The sequence below is a fragment of the Sapajus apella genome, unplaced genomic scaffold (genome assembly GCF_009761245.1).
Source record: "Sapajus apella isolate SASKATOON/1434 unplaced genomic scaffold, GSC_monkey_1.0 scaffold16, whole genome shotgun sequence".
NCBI classification, from domain to species: domain Eukaryota; kingdom Metazoa; phylum Chordata; class Mammalia; order Primates; family Cebidae; genus Sapajus; species Sapajus apella.
In genome coordinates this window covers 23,022,884-23,040,156 of record NW_022436956.1, presented here as the reverse complement: position 1 = coordinate 23,040,156, position 17,273 = coordinate 23,022,884, and the positions used below count along the sequence as shown (strand labels likewise).

General features: G+C 41.3%; 1 protein-coding gene across 6 annotated transcripts in view; it reads left to right on the top strand.

Annotated features, from left to right (window-relative positions):
* DIXDC1 (DIX domain containing 1) overlaps positions 1–17,273 on the top strand; it is a 91,601-nt gene that overhangs the window by 64,756 nt on the left and 9,572 nt on the right. For 4 of the 6 annotated variants that reach the window (XM_032285574.1, XM_032285573.1, XM_032285575.1 and 1 more), the window contains 9 exons: positions 171–224; positions 1,956–2,006; positions 4,191–4,295; positions 4,729–4,782; positions 5,286–5,378; positions 5,459–5,530; positions 6,415–6,504; positions 6,803–6,964; positions 7,790–7,856. In XM_032285574.1, the coding sequence (XP_032141465.1) occupies positions 171–224; positions 1,956–2,006; positions 4,191–4,295; positions 4,729–4,782; positions 5,286–5,378; positions 5,459–5,530; positions 6,415–6,504; positions 6,803–6,964; positions 7,790–7,856 (748 nt within the window). Of the gene's footprint in view, positions 1–170; positions 225–1,955; positions 2,007–4,190; positions 4,296–4,728; positions 4,783–5,285; positions 5,379–5,458; positions 5,531–6,414; positions 6,505–6,802; positions 6,965–7,789; positions 7,857–7,990; positions 8,220–17,273 lie in introns of those variants that run through there. The other 2 variants (XM_032285577.1, XM_032285576.1) reach the window with 2 other exon arrangements.

Here is a 17,273-nt window from a genome sequence, read left to right as displayed (position 1 = left end):
ACTTGCAATTTGATGCTTATGTTTCCATCAGAGAGCAGAAACTGTTTCCTGTTCTTTGTATCCACAGTACAGAGCTGGCATCTAGTAGTGCTCAATAAATATTTGTTAAATGAATGGCCTCTGAACTTCACAGCATAGGTGCTTAGCCATCTCTTTTTGCCTTATTTCAGATTATAATCCAAAGTCGTCTGGATCAGAGTATGGAGGAGAATCAGGACTTAAAGGTATGTCAAGACATGTACATTTTACCCTTTAAAAATATTATGGGAATGTTAAACAGCTTCAAGAGGGAAAGGGATTTCAGAATTGGAATCTTTCCTGTATTGGTATTATGTTTTTACTTGAAAGAGAAGGATACAGCCCAAATATGTCAGGAAGGTAATAACTTTTGAATCCTGGTGGTAGTTAATAGAATTTCTGTTTCATTATTGGTTGTACCATTCTATATGTTTGCAATATTTCATGTTTTTTTCTTTAATTAAAGAAAAAATGTAATACCAGTACAGTCTTTTTTTATGAATACTTATCAGAATTCTTTTAGGTCAGTGATTCCTAGCTTTTTTTTGGGTCATAAGTATATGACTAAGGCCATTAACCCTCTCCCTACAAGCATGCATGTATATATATACTCATACTCATAGACATGAATTTGTTTTTTTGAGACAGAGTCTCACTCTGTCACCCAGGCTGGAGTGCAATGGCACAGTCTCAGCTCACTGCAACCTCCGCCTCCCGGGTTCAAGCGATTCTCCTGTCTCAGCCTCCCAAGTAGCTGGGACAACAGGTGCCCGCCACCACACTTGGCTAATTTTTGTATTTTTAGTAGAGATGGGGTTTCACTTTGTTGGCCAGGCTTGTCTCGAACTCCTGACCTCCTTGGCCTGCCAAAGTGCTGGGATTACAAGCATGAGCCACCACGCCTGGCCAACATGAATTTTTAATAGAGCAACTTTTATTTATTTGTTTTGTTTTGTTTGTTTTTTGAGACAGAGTCTCACTCTGTCAACCAGACTGAGTACACAATGGCATGATCATGACTAGCTGCAGCTTCGACCTCACAACCTCAAGTGATCTTCCCACCTCAGCCTTCCAAGTAGCTGGGGCTTCAGGAACACACCACTATGCCTAGCTAATTTTTGTATTTTTTGTATAGATTGCTGTCACCTTGTTGCCTAGGCTGGTCTTGAACTCCTGGACTCAAGTGATTCTCGCATCTTGGCCTCCCAAAATGCTGGAATTATAGGCATGAACCACTGTCCCCAGCCTAATAGAGCAACTTTTGAGCCCATCTGTGGAGTTCAAGTTACAAATCCACATTTTAGATATGTTAATTGCAAACTCTTGATGTGATACAATAGGAGGAGATGAGATTGGGGTCTGGATTATGGTTGTTCTCCTTCTAAAATCGATTACCTAGTGACAATCGTTTACATATATTTTATCTATTGCAAGTGAATGTTAATTACTCAGTATTTCATTGTTAGGCTAAATGTGTTTTTGTTTGCCCCACTTTTGAAGAACCAGAAACACTCCAACCCTTTGCTGAACATTAAGAATAGAGATAATTATTTAATCACATTGGGGGTAGGCATATTTAATCATATATTCAGTGAGAAGGATTTAGATTATTATAATTAGGTTTTCCTGTTGGTGAAGATTGCTAAATATAGAAATGAGAGCCTATGGGAATTATGGGGCATCATCTTTCTTGGCAACTCTTCTCTACCTGAGCAGTTAAGCCTGGGTGCCAACAGAGAAGAACGGAATGGTTCTCTTCTTGTTTCTGTGGATCAGCCATTGTACTGCTCACTGGACCAGAACTGTTCTGCCTTAGTAGAGGGTTAATTTTTCATGGAATGATCAACTGAGTTTTGTCCTCTTGCTGACAGTATGAGGTAATGCATTATGAAGCAACCCAGATGTCACCATCTGATCTAACTATATTTGGTTTGCAGAAGGAGCTGCTGAAATGTAAACAAGAAGCCAGAAACTTACAAGGGATAAAGGTAAAAAAGGAAGACATTTAATTCTTTAAATACTCTGCAACATAAAGTAGTCTATTGGTGAGTGGTGAGAGTTGGAATTTTCTGTGGACCTTTAATAGCTCTGTGCTATTGGTAAAGAAAGGGCTTTGTGGGAGGGAAGTGAGACATGTCGAGGAATATACCTTTGTTTTGCTGAGGCTTATTTCTAGTAGTTATGACTCATGGTGCTGCCATTTCCATCTGTGCCACCTTGATTGTCTCTGTATGTAAAGGAATCCTCTTCAATGTGAAAGAATGTCTTTTAAAAAATTATAATTTACTTAACACTGAAATTTCCTTTGACATGATCAGTAAAAAAAAATAAAAAGAAAACTTATAATTTACTTTGTTTTTGAATACTTAACTAACATTCAAATCATTTAAAGGTATAAAAAAATAAACCAGCCGGGTATAGTGGCTCACGCCTGTAATCCAAGCACTTTGGAGGCCAAGGCGGGTGGATCACCTGAGGTTGGGAGTTCAAGACCAGCCTGATTAACATGGTGAAACCTCGTCTTTAAAAAAAAAATAAATTAATTTAAAAAAAAAATAAACCATGCATGAAGAGTTTGCTTGCCAGCCCTCTTCCCTCAGTTACCTAGTTCTCTTTTCTAAAGGCATCTTTTTTTTTTAGAGACGGAGTCTCACTCTGTCTCCCAGGCTGGAGTGCAGTGGCGTGATCTTGGTTTACTGCAACCTCCACCTCCCAGGTTCAAGCGATTCTCCTGCCTCAGCCTCCTGAGTAGCTGGGATTATAGGTGCCCGCCATTATACCTGGCTAATTTTTGTATTTTGAGTAGAGATGGGGTTTCACCATGTTAGCCAGGCTGGTCTTGAACTCCTGACCTCAGGTGATCCACCCACCTTAGCCTCCCAAAGTGCTGGGATTACAGATGTGAGTCGCCACACCCAGCCTCCTAGAGGCATCTTAACAGTTATGAGCACATCAGTGTGTATATTGTTTTCCTCCATGGTTTTACTCAAATGGCAGTATACTATAAATATATCTTAATACCTTGCTTTTTTTTCACTTAGTAGTGTATCTTTGAACTCATTCCATGTCAGTAGTACAAAAAAACTTTCCTAGGTCTTTTTTATGGCTGCATAATATTTCACTGTATATATACATATATGCTGAATGATTTATTATATATGATAATTTCCAATCTTTTGCTAATATAAACAATGATCTAACAGCCTTGACTCTATGTCATTTTACCCAAATGGGAGTATATTTGTGGAATAATACCTAGAAGTAGAAGAGGATGTTTTTAAGTTGCTGTTTTTCCCCTCTTCCTTATGTATCCATTCATGGGCTAGACTAGAGTTATCACTCAGCAACATTTTCCAAAGTATATTCTGTAGGCTTCATACTTTGGAAACACTTCTGAAAACAAACGTGTTCCATGGTCAGATAAGTTTGAGGAATGCTCTGCAGTCTTGAAGACTCCCTGTGAATAATAACATATTAAAGGATCTGAAAAGGTCTGTCAAAAAGAGGTTGGCCTAAAAATGACTGAGAATTATTAACCACAGAAGTATCTTTTCTCCCACGTAATGCCGTGGGGCACAATAATGTCCCATGGAGCACACTTTGAGAAATACTCCTTTAAACTACTGATGCTAAGGGTATCTTAGTACCTTTACCATGTATTGTCATGGGAGAGAGCATAATTAAGAATGGGTTCCCACATTCTTCAGAGTCTGTGCCATTTCTTTGCAATCTGTAAAGAGAGAAAAGTCAGGACAAATGTATTAGAATGCAGCCCTAGTCCATTAGTTCCATTTGAAGCCACCATGGTCGATGGAATTTGTCATAACTGTCCTTATAAGTAAGGATATCCAGCTCATGTTTTGTTAGGTGTGATAGGAACCAAGAGGATTCAAGCTGAGGGAAAGAAAGCCTAATGCTATTAAGAAGAGAAAAAATCAGGTCTCAGTAAGTTTCATAGAATAGTGGTTAGGATTTTGCTCTGGATGCTAGCTTCGTAGAGGGGGACAGAAAAACCCCTGCTCAGCAACTTGTGGCAAGACCCTTTCACTCCATTTGTCTTCCAGTCTGCCATAATGAATGCTGGAAACACATTAAAGGGTTTAGTAATTTTTAGCGATAACTGGCTGATTGATGAATTGAGACAACAACAATTAGTATGCTTTTTCCCTTAGGATGCCTTGCAGCAGAGATTGACTCAGCAGGACACATCTGTTCTTCAGCTCAAACAAGAGCTACTGAGGGCAAATATGGACAAAGATGAGCTGCACAACCAGAATGTGAGTTAAATGAATGAGCGTTGACCTCAGTGAGCCCCATTAGCAGAACAGGTTACTGCTTGAAGTGCTATTAGATCGGCCATCCTAATCTCTTATCTTGCTTCTGGGATGTGTACCCTAAGTGTGTGCAATTATTTTTATTCCCCACTAGACTCATCTCTGTTCCTAGGTGAAAGCGTACATCATACTGGGCAGGAAGGTCCTTGATATCCTCTTCAACTTTGAGGACACTGAGATATAGAGGCAAAATTGTGGTTCTACAGTCTAATTATTTCACTACAAATGTGGAGAGCAGCTGTGTATTTTTACCATCATGCCCTGTCTGTGCTACATACTGTAACTGCCAACATTAACTATGGTTACTAAGTAGCTGGTTTCCTTGAGGGTTAGCAGACAATACCTCCCTGCCGTGAATTCTTTCCTATCCTTGCAGGTGGATCTGCAGAGGAAGCTTGATGAGAGGAACCGGCTCTTGGGAGAATATAAAGTAAGAATGACTATCAGGTTGGAAATGACTTCCACTGACCTTTCATGAACAGCCCATTATTGTTGCTCAAAAAACACTTAAGTATTCTAGTCTCATCCTTGCTTTTTATTTTTTATTATTTTTTTCATCCTTGCTTTTTAGAAGGAAGTATTTTTCTGTGTCCCCTGATACACTAGCCCTAAAGAATAAATGGCACAGCTAGGAGAGGGAGCACAGAATTAGGGGTCTGGAAACTTCAGGTCTAGTCTCACCTTTATCTCTGACTAGTGTGAATGGCTCAGAGTGGTCCTCCTACAAGTGGTAGTTCCCTTCCTCATTACTATCGAAGAATCCTCTGCACTGTGTTAGACTATTAAGGTGTGTAAAGTCTTCCTGGTATATTTAAGGAAAGGACTTTTTTCCCTGAGGCTCTACTTTACTTGAGTGGAAATTATTTTGAAGAGGGTGAACTTTTCAGTGTTCCTGGTTTTGCCAGTCATCTGAAAGCTCTAACTTTATTGCAGAAAGAGCTAGGGCAGAAGGATCGCCTCCTTCAGCAGCACCAGGCCAAGTTAGAAGAAGCACTCCGGAAACTCTCTGATGCCAGTTACCACCAGGTCAGAACATATTCAGCCACTGATTTTCCTGTCCCTTTGGTCCAAAGAAATCCTTTTCTAATTTAGTGTCTGTTTTGCAGGTGGATCTAGAGCGAGAGCTAGAACACAAAGATGTCCTCTTGGCTCACTGTATGAAAAGAGAGGCTGATGAGGTAACCTAGACCCTGGGTTCTCCCTGTCACATTTATGAGGCAATTGGGAAGGTTGTGTTTCTGACTTAGAGCTGAACCAAGGCCACAGGATTGTTAGGAGTCTCTATGATGAGCTAGTTAAGAGGGCAGGTTCCAGAATATGAAAATCTGGTTTCACATTCCACCTTTACCACTCCTACATTGTGTGGCCTTCAGTTGCTTATCATCTGAACCTTAGAAATAGGGCTTATGTAGGCCGGTATGGTGGCTCACGCCTGTAATCCCAGCATTTTGGGAGGCCGAGGTGGGCAGATCACCTGAGGTCAGTAGTTCAAGACCACCCTGGCCAACATGACAAAACCCCGTCTCTACTAAAAATTCAAAAAATTAGCTGAGCATGGTGGTGCGTTAACCCCAGCTACTCTGGAAGCTGAGGCAGGAGAATCGCTTGAACCTGGGAGGTGGGCGGTTGCTGTGAGCTGAGATTGTGCCACGGCACTCCAGCCTTGTTGACACAGTGAAACTGTGTCTCAAAAAGCAAAACAAAACATATATATACATATGTTTCATATATATATGAAACAAAGCCAGGCAGTGCTGGAGCAGCATTCTGAGGCTCTCCAGTGCCATGGCAGAGGCTAGGTTGGGGGGTCTCCGGGTGGAGGTTAGCATTTCCTTCATTCACATTCAACAATGTATACTGTCAAGTGCTGGGCATACAGCAGTGACCAAAAGTGGGGAAAAGCTATACTTATGAAATATACGTTTTAATAAAGAGAGCCATTAAACAAATAAACTATTATATACTTTGTCAGGAAGTGATAAATGTAAGGAAGAAAAATAAGACAGCATATCTGGTTTACCATTCTCCCTTTAACAAGCGACATTTCTTCATGCTGCTATAGGCAACCAACTACAACAGTCACAGCTCTCAAAGCAATGGTTTTCTCCTTCCAACGGCAGGAAAAGGAGCTGCTTCAATCAGCAACAGAGGGGTAGGTACCTGGAGTTTTGATATAGACCTGCCACTTCTCGTTGAAACCAGAAGAGTGTCAAAGCCATGGCCAGTGGATGAGGCCTTTTAGAGCCCACTTCCCTAATTCTTGGATCTGTGGAGTATGTAAAGATGTGAGGCACTTACTATCCAAAATTAAGAATTAGTGGGCAAACCATAGGCCTGCTTCTGTAGGTGTAAAAAATCTCTTCTGGAAACCTGACTCCTATATCCTTTTAAGCCTAGTGGTTGGGACATGGCACCGTGCCATGCTAGCAGCACCTTATTTTTGCCCACAGACCAGCGACCTGCAGCTTGTTCGAGATGCTCTCCGCAGCCTACGCAACAGCTTCAGTGGCCACGATCCTCAGCATCACACCATTGACAGCTTGGAGCAGGGCATCTCCAGCCTTATGGAGCGCCTGCACGTTACGGAGACGCAGAAGAAACAAGAAAGAAAGGTAACCCTCTTGCTGTGGTGTCTCTCTTAGGCAAGCTCCTGAGAAAGCAGGGTTTTATGAATTTTATTTGAGATGAAGGCAGTGCGAAGACCTATAAGACCTTGTTTTTTTTTTTTCTTTGGGACGGAGTTTCGCTCTTGTTACCCAGGCTGGAGTGCAATGGCACGATCTCGGCTCACCACAACCTCCGCCTCCTGGGTTCAGGCAATTCTCCTGCCTCAGCCTCCTGAGTAGCTGAGATTACAGGCACGCGCCACCATGCCCAGCTAATTTTTTGTATTTTTAGTAGAGACGGGGTTTCACCGTGTTGACCAGGATGGTCTTGATCTCTTGACCTCGTGATCCACCCGCCTCGGCCTCCCAAAGTGCTGGGATTACAGGCTTGAGCCACCGCGCCCAGCCTAAGACCTTGTTAAAGGTTGCCGTTGTTTTTCTCTATTGGTTTTTCTCTCAGTGAAACTGACTATTCATCATGGTTTGACAATCCAGAGAAGGAGTTCATGGTCACTCTTGCTCCCAGCAACTGTATAGCTGTGTAAGGATTGTGGCTCTTGACCCCACAGGGTCTCTCTTTACTGCTTTTTCCCCTCCCACCCACCCCCAATGAGCTCGGCATTGGATGAGAAAATATATGGAAAATGCATTGGAAACCAGAAAGCCTTTCATATATATTATTATTGTTAGGATAAATATATTCTATTGTATACGTTGTGGAAGAGGTGGTAGAAAAGTATGTAGTATTTTAAGCACATTTTTATGATTTAAATTTCTTGGTTAAGCTCTCCCATTGATCCTAACTCCTGTGATTTTTGTGTGGCTCCCCAGGTTCGGGTCAAGTCACCCAGAACTCAAGTAGGGAGTGAATACCGGGAGTCCTGGCCCCCTAATTCAAGTAAGTACTCGTTTTTGGTCAGTAGGGACTCCTAGCATATTAGACTGGAAATTTAGTATTTTTCACACTACCAGTATTTTGGAGAGGTAATTTTTCTTGTAATACCTCACTTTTATGCTATTTTGTTTCTGTAGCAATACTGGAATTGAGTTAGTTCTACGACTGTGAAGACATATGCCATCACCATCCCCAGTGCCATTCAGCCACGTGCAGGCAGGATGTTGTTGACTCAGAGAGGCCAAAATATCTTTGAAGAACGTACAAGCTCAAAACATTTATGCTGAAAAAGCAAAATACAAAACAACAAAAACACATACATATATAATAAATCTTCCTACATTCCCAAATAAATAGCACAAAAAATGTCCACTTCTTCCTTGAAGCAAGGAGTTTGGTTTCTGGAGAGATATCCTTTAAAACTTTGAGTGCTTAGGGCATTTAGTTTAAGTCCTGCAAATGTTTGCACCATCTAGTGGCCATGGCTAGAAAGTATATTTTAACCTGCTCCATGCTCGCTTACATTTTTTCCCATTTGTTCAAACTTGTTGGGGAGCTACCCTGTCTGGTAACTTCTATTTTAGTTTGTATTTTGCCTTTTGGCTTAGTTCACACTTTCTTATCTTTTAATCAGGCCTAATTGAAAGATATCTAAATAATTTATAAAAACCAAATAGTGAAAAGCTGACTGGAAACAATTTTTTATGTTAAATATACAATTTTTAAAACCGCATTAAGAAACCTAAAGAAAAATACTGAAAATACTTGCAAAAATATGAAATGTAAAAATTTTTTTGTAGAGTAAATAAAATAGCATTTTAAACCTCTGATCCCAGCTATCTTAAACTTTTGGATGATGTATCTATGCTGAGAATGAAAGAAATTTATTTATTTATTTATTTTGGTGGAGGGGAGGGATGGAGTTTTGCTCTTGTCACCCAGGCTGGAGGGCATTGTTATGATCTCTGCTCACTGCAACCTCCACTTCCTGGGTTCAAGCGATTCTCCTGCTCAGCCTCCCCAGTAGCTGGGATTATAGACATGTACCACCATGCCTGGCTAATTTTTGTGTTTTTAGTAAAGATGGGGTTTTGCCACATTGGCAACAAATTATTTTATTACCAGAATTAGTTTCAGTTTTCTAGCAATGTTTCAAAATGGTCATTTATATCGTTTGGAGATATTATTTTATTATTATTTTATTCATTGATTTCTTCAGATTAGTGTAAACTGCCAATGTAAATAGGTGTAAATATTTAGAAATTTCTTTTTTGGCTGAGCACGGTAGTTTAATCCCAGCACTTTGGGAGGCTGAGGTGGGTGGATCAGAAGGTCAAGAGATCGAGACCATCCTGGCCAACATGGTGAAACCCTGTCTCTACTAAAATACAAAAATTAGCTGGGCATGGTGGTGCATGCCTGTAATCCCAGCTACTTGGGAGGCTGAGGCAGGAAAATCACTTGAACCCAGGAGGCAGAGTTGCAGTGAGCTAAGATTGCACCATTACACTCCAGCCTGGGCAACAAGAGCAAAAACTCTGTCTCAAAAAAAAAAAAAAGAAAAAGAAAAAAACTTTTGTGCGTAGTAGAAGAATGCTATAGAGAAAGTAAACAGATAACCTACAGAATAGGAGAAAATATTTGCAAATCATATTGTCTGATAAGAGTCTAGGATCCATAATATATAAAAAAAAAACTCTTACAACTCACAGCAAAAGGACAAACAACCCAAGAGAAAATGGGCAAAATACTTGAATAGACATTCTCCAAAGAAGATAAACAAATGGCCAATTAACCCGTGAAAAGATGTTCAAAATCATGTCATTAGGGGAATGCAAATCAAAACCACAGTGAGAGACCACTTCACACCTTCTAGATGGTGTAAAAAAATGGAGAATAATAAGTGTTGGTGAGAATGTGGAGAATTTCGAACTGTCATACATTGCTCTGAGGATATAAATGGTGCAGCAGCTGTGGAAGACAGTTTGGTGCTTCTTTAAAAAGTTAAACATAGAGTTACCATATGACCCAAAATAATTGAAAACAGAAGTTCAAAAAAACTTGTACATCTATGTTCATAGCAGCCATATTCACAATATTCCAAAGGTAGAAACACCCCAGATGTCCATCAACTGATGAATGGATAGACAAATTCTGGTATATGTAATCAGTGGAATATTATTCACCGATAAAGAGGAATGAAGCACTGATTCATGCTACAGCATGGATGAACCTGGAAAACATTATGCTAAGTGGAAGATGCCAAACACAAAAAGGGCACATACTGTATGAGTCCATTTATAAAAAAATGTCCAGAATAGGCAAATCCATAAAGACAGAAAGTGGAGTGGGTTAGACAGATGCCAGGGTCAGGAGTGAGAGAGGAAGAGGAAATAACTGCTCAATAAGTACAGGTTTTTGTTTTGTTTTGTTTTTGTTTTTTTTTTGAGACAGAGTCTCAGTCTGTTGCCAGGCTGGAGTGCAGTGGCATGACCTCAGCTCACTGCAACCTCTGCGTCCCTGGTTCGAGTGATTCTCCTGCCTCAGCATCCCAAGTAGCTGGGACTACACATGCGTACTACCACAGCCAGCTAATTTTTGTATTTTTAGTAGAGACAGGGTTTCACCACGTTGACCAGGATGGTCTTGATCTCTTGACCTCATGATCCACCCACCTTGGCCTCCCAAGGTGTTGGGATTACAGACGTGAGCCACCATGCCCAGCCTATTTGCACAACATTTTTTTTTTTTTTTAATGTAGGGGTTTCACCATGTTGGTCAGGCTGGTCTTGAACTCCCGACCTCAGGTGATCTGCCCGCCTTGGCCTCCAAAGTGCTTGGATTACAGGCATGAGCCACCACCCCCGTCCTGCACAACATTTTAAATGCACTAAATGTTATTGAACTGCACACCTTAAAATGGTTAAAATGGTGAATTTTGCTACAATTTTTTTTTTTTTTTTTTGAGACGGAGTTTCACTCATGTTACCCAGGCTGGAGTGCAATGGTGCGATCTTGGCTCACCGCAACCTCCGCCTCCTGAGTTCAGGCAATTCTCCTGCCTCAGCCTCCTGAGTAGCTGGGATTACAGGCACGCACCACCATGCCCAGCTAATTTTTTGTATTTTTAGTAGAGACAGGGTTTCACCATGTTGGCCAGGCTGGTCTCGATCTCTTGAGCTCGTGATCCACCCGCCTCGGCCTCCCAAAGTGCTGGGATTACAGGCTTGAGCCACCGCGCCCGGCCTGCTACAATTTTTTAAAAGTGAGATTTTGTTAAAAAAAAAAAAAAAAACAGTTCTGCCTTCTGCCTAGGATGTAGAAAGCTAGAAAATAGCCTTACTGCTACCCAAACAACAAGAAAAAGTTAGATAATCTAAAAAGTCATAACTTTCTTGAGCCTGTCAGACAGATGAAATCATAGTGCAATCAACTAGCCTGAAAAAGAAACAGGCACTGACAAGGAGAGAATGCAAATTCTGGCTCAGTTATGGTAGAGCCTGGGAGGAATATGGGGTCACTATACAACAGATAAGAATAATTCAGCTGAGTTGTCTGTTTGTTTGTTGTTTTTAGATAGAGTCTCGCTGTTGTTGCCCAGGCTGGAGTGCAATGATGCAATCTTGCTTGGCTCGCTGCAACCTCTGCCTCCCAGGTTCAAGCAATTCTCCTGCCTGAGAGTCCTGAGTAGCTGGGATTAGAGGCACCCACCACCATGTCAGCTAATTTATGTATTTTTGGTAGAGACAGGGTTTCACCATGTTGGGCAGGCTGGTTTTGAACTCCTGGCCTCAGGTGATCTCCTCACCTTGGCCTCCCAAAGTGTTGGGATCACAGGCGTGAGCCACTGCACCTGGCCTGAGATTTTTAGTTATTTACTAAAGGCTGAGAAGACAGTATAGGAACCTTGGGAGCCACAGACACAAGAGGAATTTGTACCCACTTGCAGATACTTTTTCATGACTACCAGGTGCTTATGAAAAGGTTGGTGTGACAGCGAGATATCATTTCACCCCAGTTAAAATGTCTTTTATCAAAAAAACATTTGACATAGCGGGCATGTGGGAAAAAAAGGATGCTAGTGAGGATTCAGAGAAGGGGGTATACTTATTATACACTGCCGGTGAGCATGTAAATTAGTATAGTTACAATAGAAAACAATGTGGACGTTCCTCAAAAAAGTACAAATAGAACTTCCATATGATTCAGCAATTCCACTGCTGGGTGTATATCCAAAAGAAAGGAAATCAGTTTGTCAGAGAGGTGTCTGCATTTTCATGTTTATTGCAGCACTATTTCCAATAGCCAAGGCTAGTCACAGTGGCTTGTGCCTGTAATCCCAGCACTTCGGGAGGCTGAGGCAGGAAGATTGCTTGAGCTCAGGAGTTTGAGATGAGCCTGGGCAACATAGCGAGACCTTATCTTTATTAAAAATAAAATCAGCTGGGTATGGTGGTACATGCTCGTAGTGCCAGCTACTTAGGAAGCTGCAGTGGAAGGATAGCTTTAGCCTGGTAAATAAAGGCTGTGGTGAGCTATGATTGTGCCACTGCACTCCATCCTGGTGACAGAGTGAGATCCTGTCTCAAAACAAAATAAAACAAAACACCAAATAAACAAAAACACAATCACCAAGGTATGGAATTCACTGAAGTGTCCATCAACAGATGAATGGATAAAGAAAATAAATATATATACACAATGGAATATTATTATTCAGCTATAAGAAAGCATAAAATCCTGTCTTTTGAAGCAACATGGATAGAGCTGGAGATTATTATGTGAAGTGAAATAAGCCAGGCACAGAAAGACAAATACGGCATGTTCTCTGTTAGTACGTAGGAGCTAAAAAACAATGTATCTCATGGAGATAGTTGATTGGTAGCAACTGGAGGCTGGGAAGGCTTGGTAGGGGGTGATGGAGAGGTTGGTTAGTGGATACAAAAATACAATTAGATAAAAGGAGTAAGCTCCAGTGTGATAAGGTAGTAGGGTGACTATAATTTATTGTATAGTTTGAAATTGCTAGGCTGGGCGTGGTGGCTCATGCCTGTAATCACAGCACTTTGCTAAAAATACAAAAATTAGCCGGGTGTGGTGGCAAGTGACTGTAATCCCAGCCACTTGAGGCACAGAATTGCCTGAACCCAGGAGGCAGAGGTTGCAGTGAGCTGAGATCATGCCACTGCACTCCAGCTGGGGTGAAAGAGTGAGACTGTCTCAAAAAGCAAAAACAAAGCCAAAAATGAAATAGCTAGAAGAATTGGGATTTTTTTTTCATCTTTATATTTTTTTATTTGAGAAAATAGATATAACTAATAACACTCAGAGAAGCAATGCAGAAGTTGTTACACTTGACAGCTCTAAGGACATGATTTATATTTTGGGTGTCTGCATTATTATATTTCCAAAAGCAGAGGAGTGAGTTTTTTTTTTTAATTGCATTTTAGGTTTTGGGGTACATGTAAAGAACATGCAAGATTGTTGCATAGGTACACACATGGCAGTGTGATTTGCTGCCTTCCTCCCCTTCACCTATATCTGACATTTCTCCCCATGCTATCTCTCCCCACCTCCCTACCCCCCGTCCCTCCCCCATTTCCCCCCAACAGACCCCAGTGTGTAGTGCTTCCCTCCCTGTGTCCATGTGTTCTCATTGTTCAACACCTGCCTATGAGTGAGAACATGCGGTGTTTGATATTCTGCTCTTGTGTCAGTTTGCTGAGAATGATGGTTTCCAGGTTTATCCATGTCCCTACAAAGGACACGAACTCATCATTTTTGATGGCTGCATAATATTCCATGGTGTATATATACCACATTTTCCCTGTCCAGTCAATGGGCATTTGGGTTGGTTCCATGTCTTTGCTATTGTAAACAGTGCTGCAATGAACATTCGTGTGCATGTGTCCTTATAGTAGAACGATTTATAATCCTTTGGATATATACCCAGTAATGGGATGGCTGGGTCACATGGAATTTCTATTTCTAGGTCCTTAAGGAATCGTCACACTGTCTTCCACAATGGTTGAACTAATTTGCACTCAAATTGGGATGTTTTAGCACAAAGAAAAGATAAATGTTTGAGGTGATGGATATCCCAGTTACTCTGATTTGATCATTACACATTGTATGCATGTATCAAAATAACATGAGTCAGGCATGGTGGGCTCATGCCTGTAATCTCAGCTACTTGGGAGGCTGATGTGGGAGGATTACTTGAGTCCAGGAATTTGAGACTAGCCTGAGCAACATAATGAGACCTCATCTTAAAAAAAAAAAAAAAAGCCAGGCGTGGTGGCTCACGCCTGTAATCCCAGCACTTTGGGAGGCCGAGGCGGGTGGATCACGAGGTCAAGAGATCGAGACCATCCTGGTCAACATAGTGAAACCCTGTCTCTACTAAAACTACAAAAAATTAGCTGGGCATGGTGGTGCGTGCCTGTAATCCCAATTACTCAGGAGGCGGAGGCAGGAGAATTGCCTGAACCTAGGAGGCGGAGGTTGTGGTGAGCCAAGATCGTGCCACTGCACTCCAGCCTGGGTAACAAGAGTGAAACTCTGTCTCAAAAAAAAAAAAAAAAAAAAAAAAAAAAAAATATTTATATAAATATAAATATATATCACATGTAATCTAAAAATACATACAACTAACATGTATCAATTTAAAAATTAATAAAATATGCTTTTGGTTAAAAAAAGGTTGGTCGTGGGGATATCGTCTAAAGAAACCTTCCTCCCTCCTTCATGGAGGAAGGGAGTAGCTATTTGCCTCCCTTCCCTCTGTAGAAGGAAGAAAATCCTGTTGACCCCTCCATCTCTGCTCTAGGCAAAAGTGAAGACCCATTACAGCTAGTGGGGATGGAAAAGGAAAAAGAATACTCTACTTTGGCAGAGGAGCAGGAAACTATCTTGGACTCAGATTATAAGAGGCTGGCTACCACAGGGGGAGGAACGGTATCACTGAGAAAACCCCACTTAAAAACTGGGGCTGCATCAGGACAACAGAGAAGCACTCCTCATCCCCACCACCAGGGGAGCAAGCACTGTTAAATTAGCAGCAGTGGACTGCTTCTGAGGGAGGAAACAGCATAAAGAGACTGACTGAGGCATAGGCACAGGAGGAAAGCCAACAGCTGAGGGAGGGAAAGGACCATCGAGTAACAACCCTCCAGCAACCAGCTGTCCCTAAACCTAACTCTAGAAGACTTGGAAAATGGTGGTTTACTGAAGGTAACCTTAACAAAAATCTCAATCCCAGTTCAGCTTCTGACCAAATTAACTCAACTGTCCCCACTGATGGCCTGGAAGAACAAACGGTGTGCCCATTTATAGACAGATATTTTTACCTCTGTCTCTCCTGTCTTAACACATGTCTGGCATTCAGTAAGAAAAAAAAGACAAAAGATGGCCTGTTCTTCCCCAAATAATCTATATAGCTTCAACGCAGTGCCAATGAAAATCCTACCAGGCTTTTGTAGATATAAACAAGCTGATTCTAAAATTTACATGCCCTTGGTGATGTTCCACAGCTTTTGAAAATAAAATAGAATAAAACAAGATTTACATGAAAGAATAAGGGGACTAGAATTAAGTGCCCTCCCAATCCAAATGGTGAAAAAGATGAACAATGCAGTTGGTGGACCACACTGTCTGATATCAAAACTAACTGTAAAGTTAGGGTAATCAAGACAGTGTAGTATTGGTGAATTGGTAGATACATAGATGAGTGGAACAGAATAGAGAGTTCAAAATAGACACACATTTTACCATTTGATTTTCTTTTTTTTTGAGATGGAGTCTCACTTCCGTCGCCCAGGCTGGAGTGCAGTGGTGCAATCTCAGTTCACTGCAACCTCCGCCTCCTGAGTTCAGACAATTCTTCTGCCCCAGCCTCCCGAGTAGCTGGGACTACAGGCACGTGCCACCACGCCAAGCTAATTTTTTTGTATTTTTAGTAGAGTTGGGCTTTCATCATCTTGGCCAGGCTGGTCTTGAACTCCTGACCTCGTGATCCGCCTGCCTTGGCCTCCCAAAGTGCCTGGATTACAGGCATGAGCCACCATGCCTGGACTACCAGTTGATTTTCTACAATGGTGCAAAGACAATTCAATGGTAAAGGAATAGGTTTTTCAAAAATGGCGCTAGAACAGTTAAAGATCTATTTTTTTAAGTGAGTCTTGACCTATACCTCATACAATATGCAAAAATCAACTCCAAATGGGTAATAAACCTAAACTTATAAGCTATAACTATTAATCACCTGTTTTGTGGTACCTTTTAAAATCACGTATTAAATTTATAGACATATACAAGTATATGTTTCTGAGCCATTTATCCTCTATGAGTTTTTTTGTACATGTTTTTTACAGTAATGCCATAATACAGTAATAACTATCATTTTGTCATATGGCTTGATGTCAGGTGAGACAAGTTCTCCCTCATTACTCTTATTTAGCTTTTTTACTTGAAAAGTCTATGCAGTCGGGCATGGTGGCGTGTGCCTGTAGTCCCAGCTACTCAGGAGGCTGAGGTGGGAGGATCGCTTGAGCCCAGGAGTTCTGGGCTGTAGTGCGCTATGCCGATTCGGTGTCCACACTAAGTTTGGCATCAATATAGTTACCTCCCGGGAGCGGGGGACCACCAGGTTACCTAAGGAGGGGTGAACCGGCCCAGGTTAGAAATGGAGCAGGTCAAAACTCCCATGCTGGTCAGTAGTGGGATCGCATCTGTGAATAGCCACTGCAGTCCAGCCTGGGCAACATAGCGAGACCCCATCTCTTAAAAAAAAAGAAAAATGAAAAGTCTATGCAGTCTAACTCATCCTTCTTCATTAGTCATCTGAATCGACTTTTCACTAGTGTCGTCAATGATGTATTTACCAAACCAGTGTTTACCTATTAGACCCCTATGTGGCGTTTGACATCATGATTACGTTTTCTTTGAAGTTCTCCCCAAATGCGTACATAACATTTGTATTAGTCAGCTTGGGCTGCCATTGCAAAATATATTAAACTCTCTTAAAACAACATAAATTAATTCTCTATTAATTCATCCCTCATACTCCTTATTTTAACCCCACTCCAAGAACTACTGTTCTGTGGCTGCCAATCTGACTGCCTAGAATAAGTTAAGAGGAAAATCAGTATAGGTGGAATAACAGGAGATATTTTAGTAACAGTTTAATTATTTGTTTTTGATAAAAGTTTCTGATCAGACATTTCTCTTGTGAAAGTCAGAATTGCAAGGACTCATCTTTTCCAAAAATACCTTTTATTCATTTATTTATTTAATTTTTTTAGAGATGGGGTTTCACCATGTTGGCCAGGCTGGTATTGAAATCCTGACCTTAGGTGATCCACTCGCCTCGGCCTCCCAGAGTGCTGGGATTACAAGCGTGAGCCACTGCTCCCGGCCTCA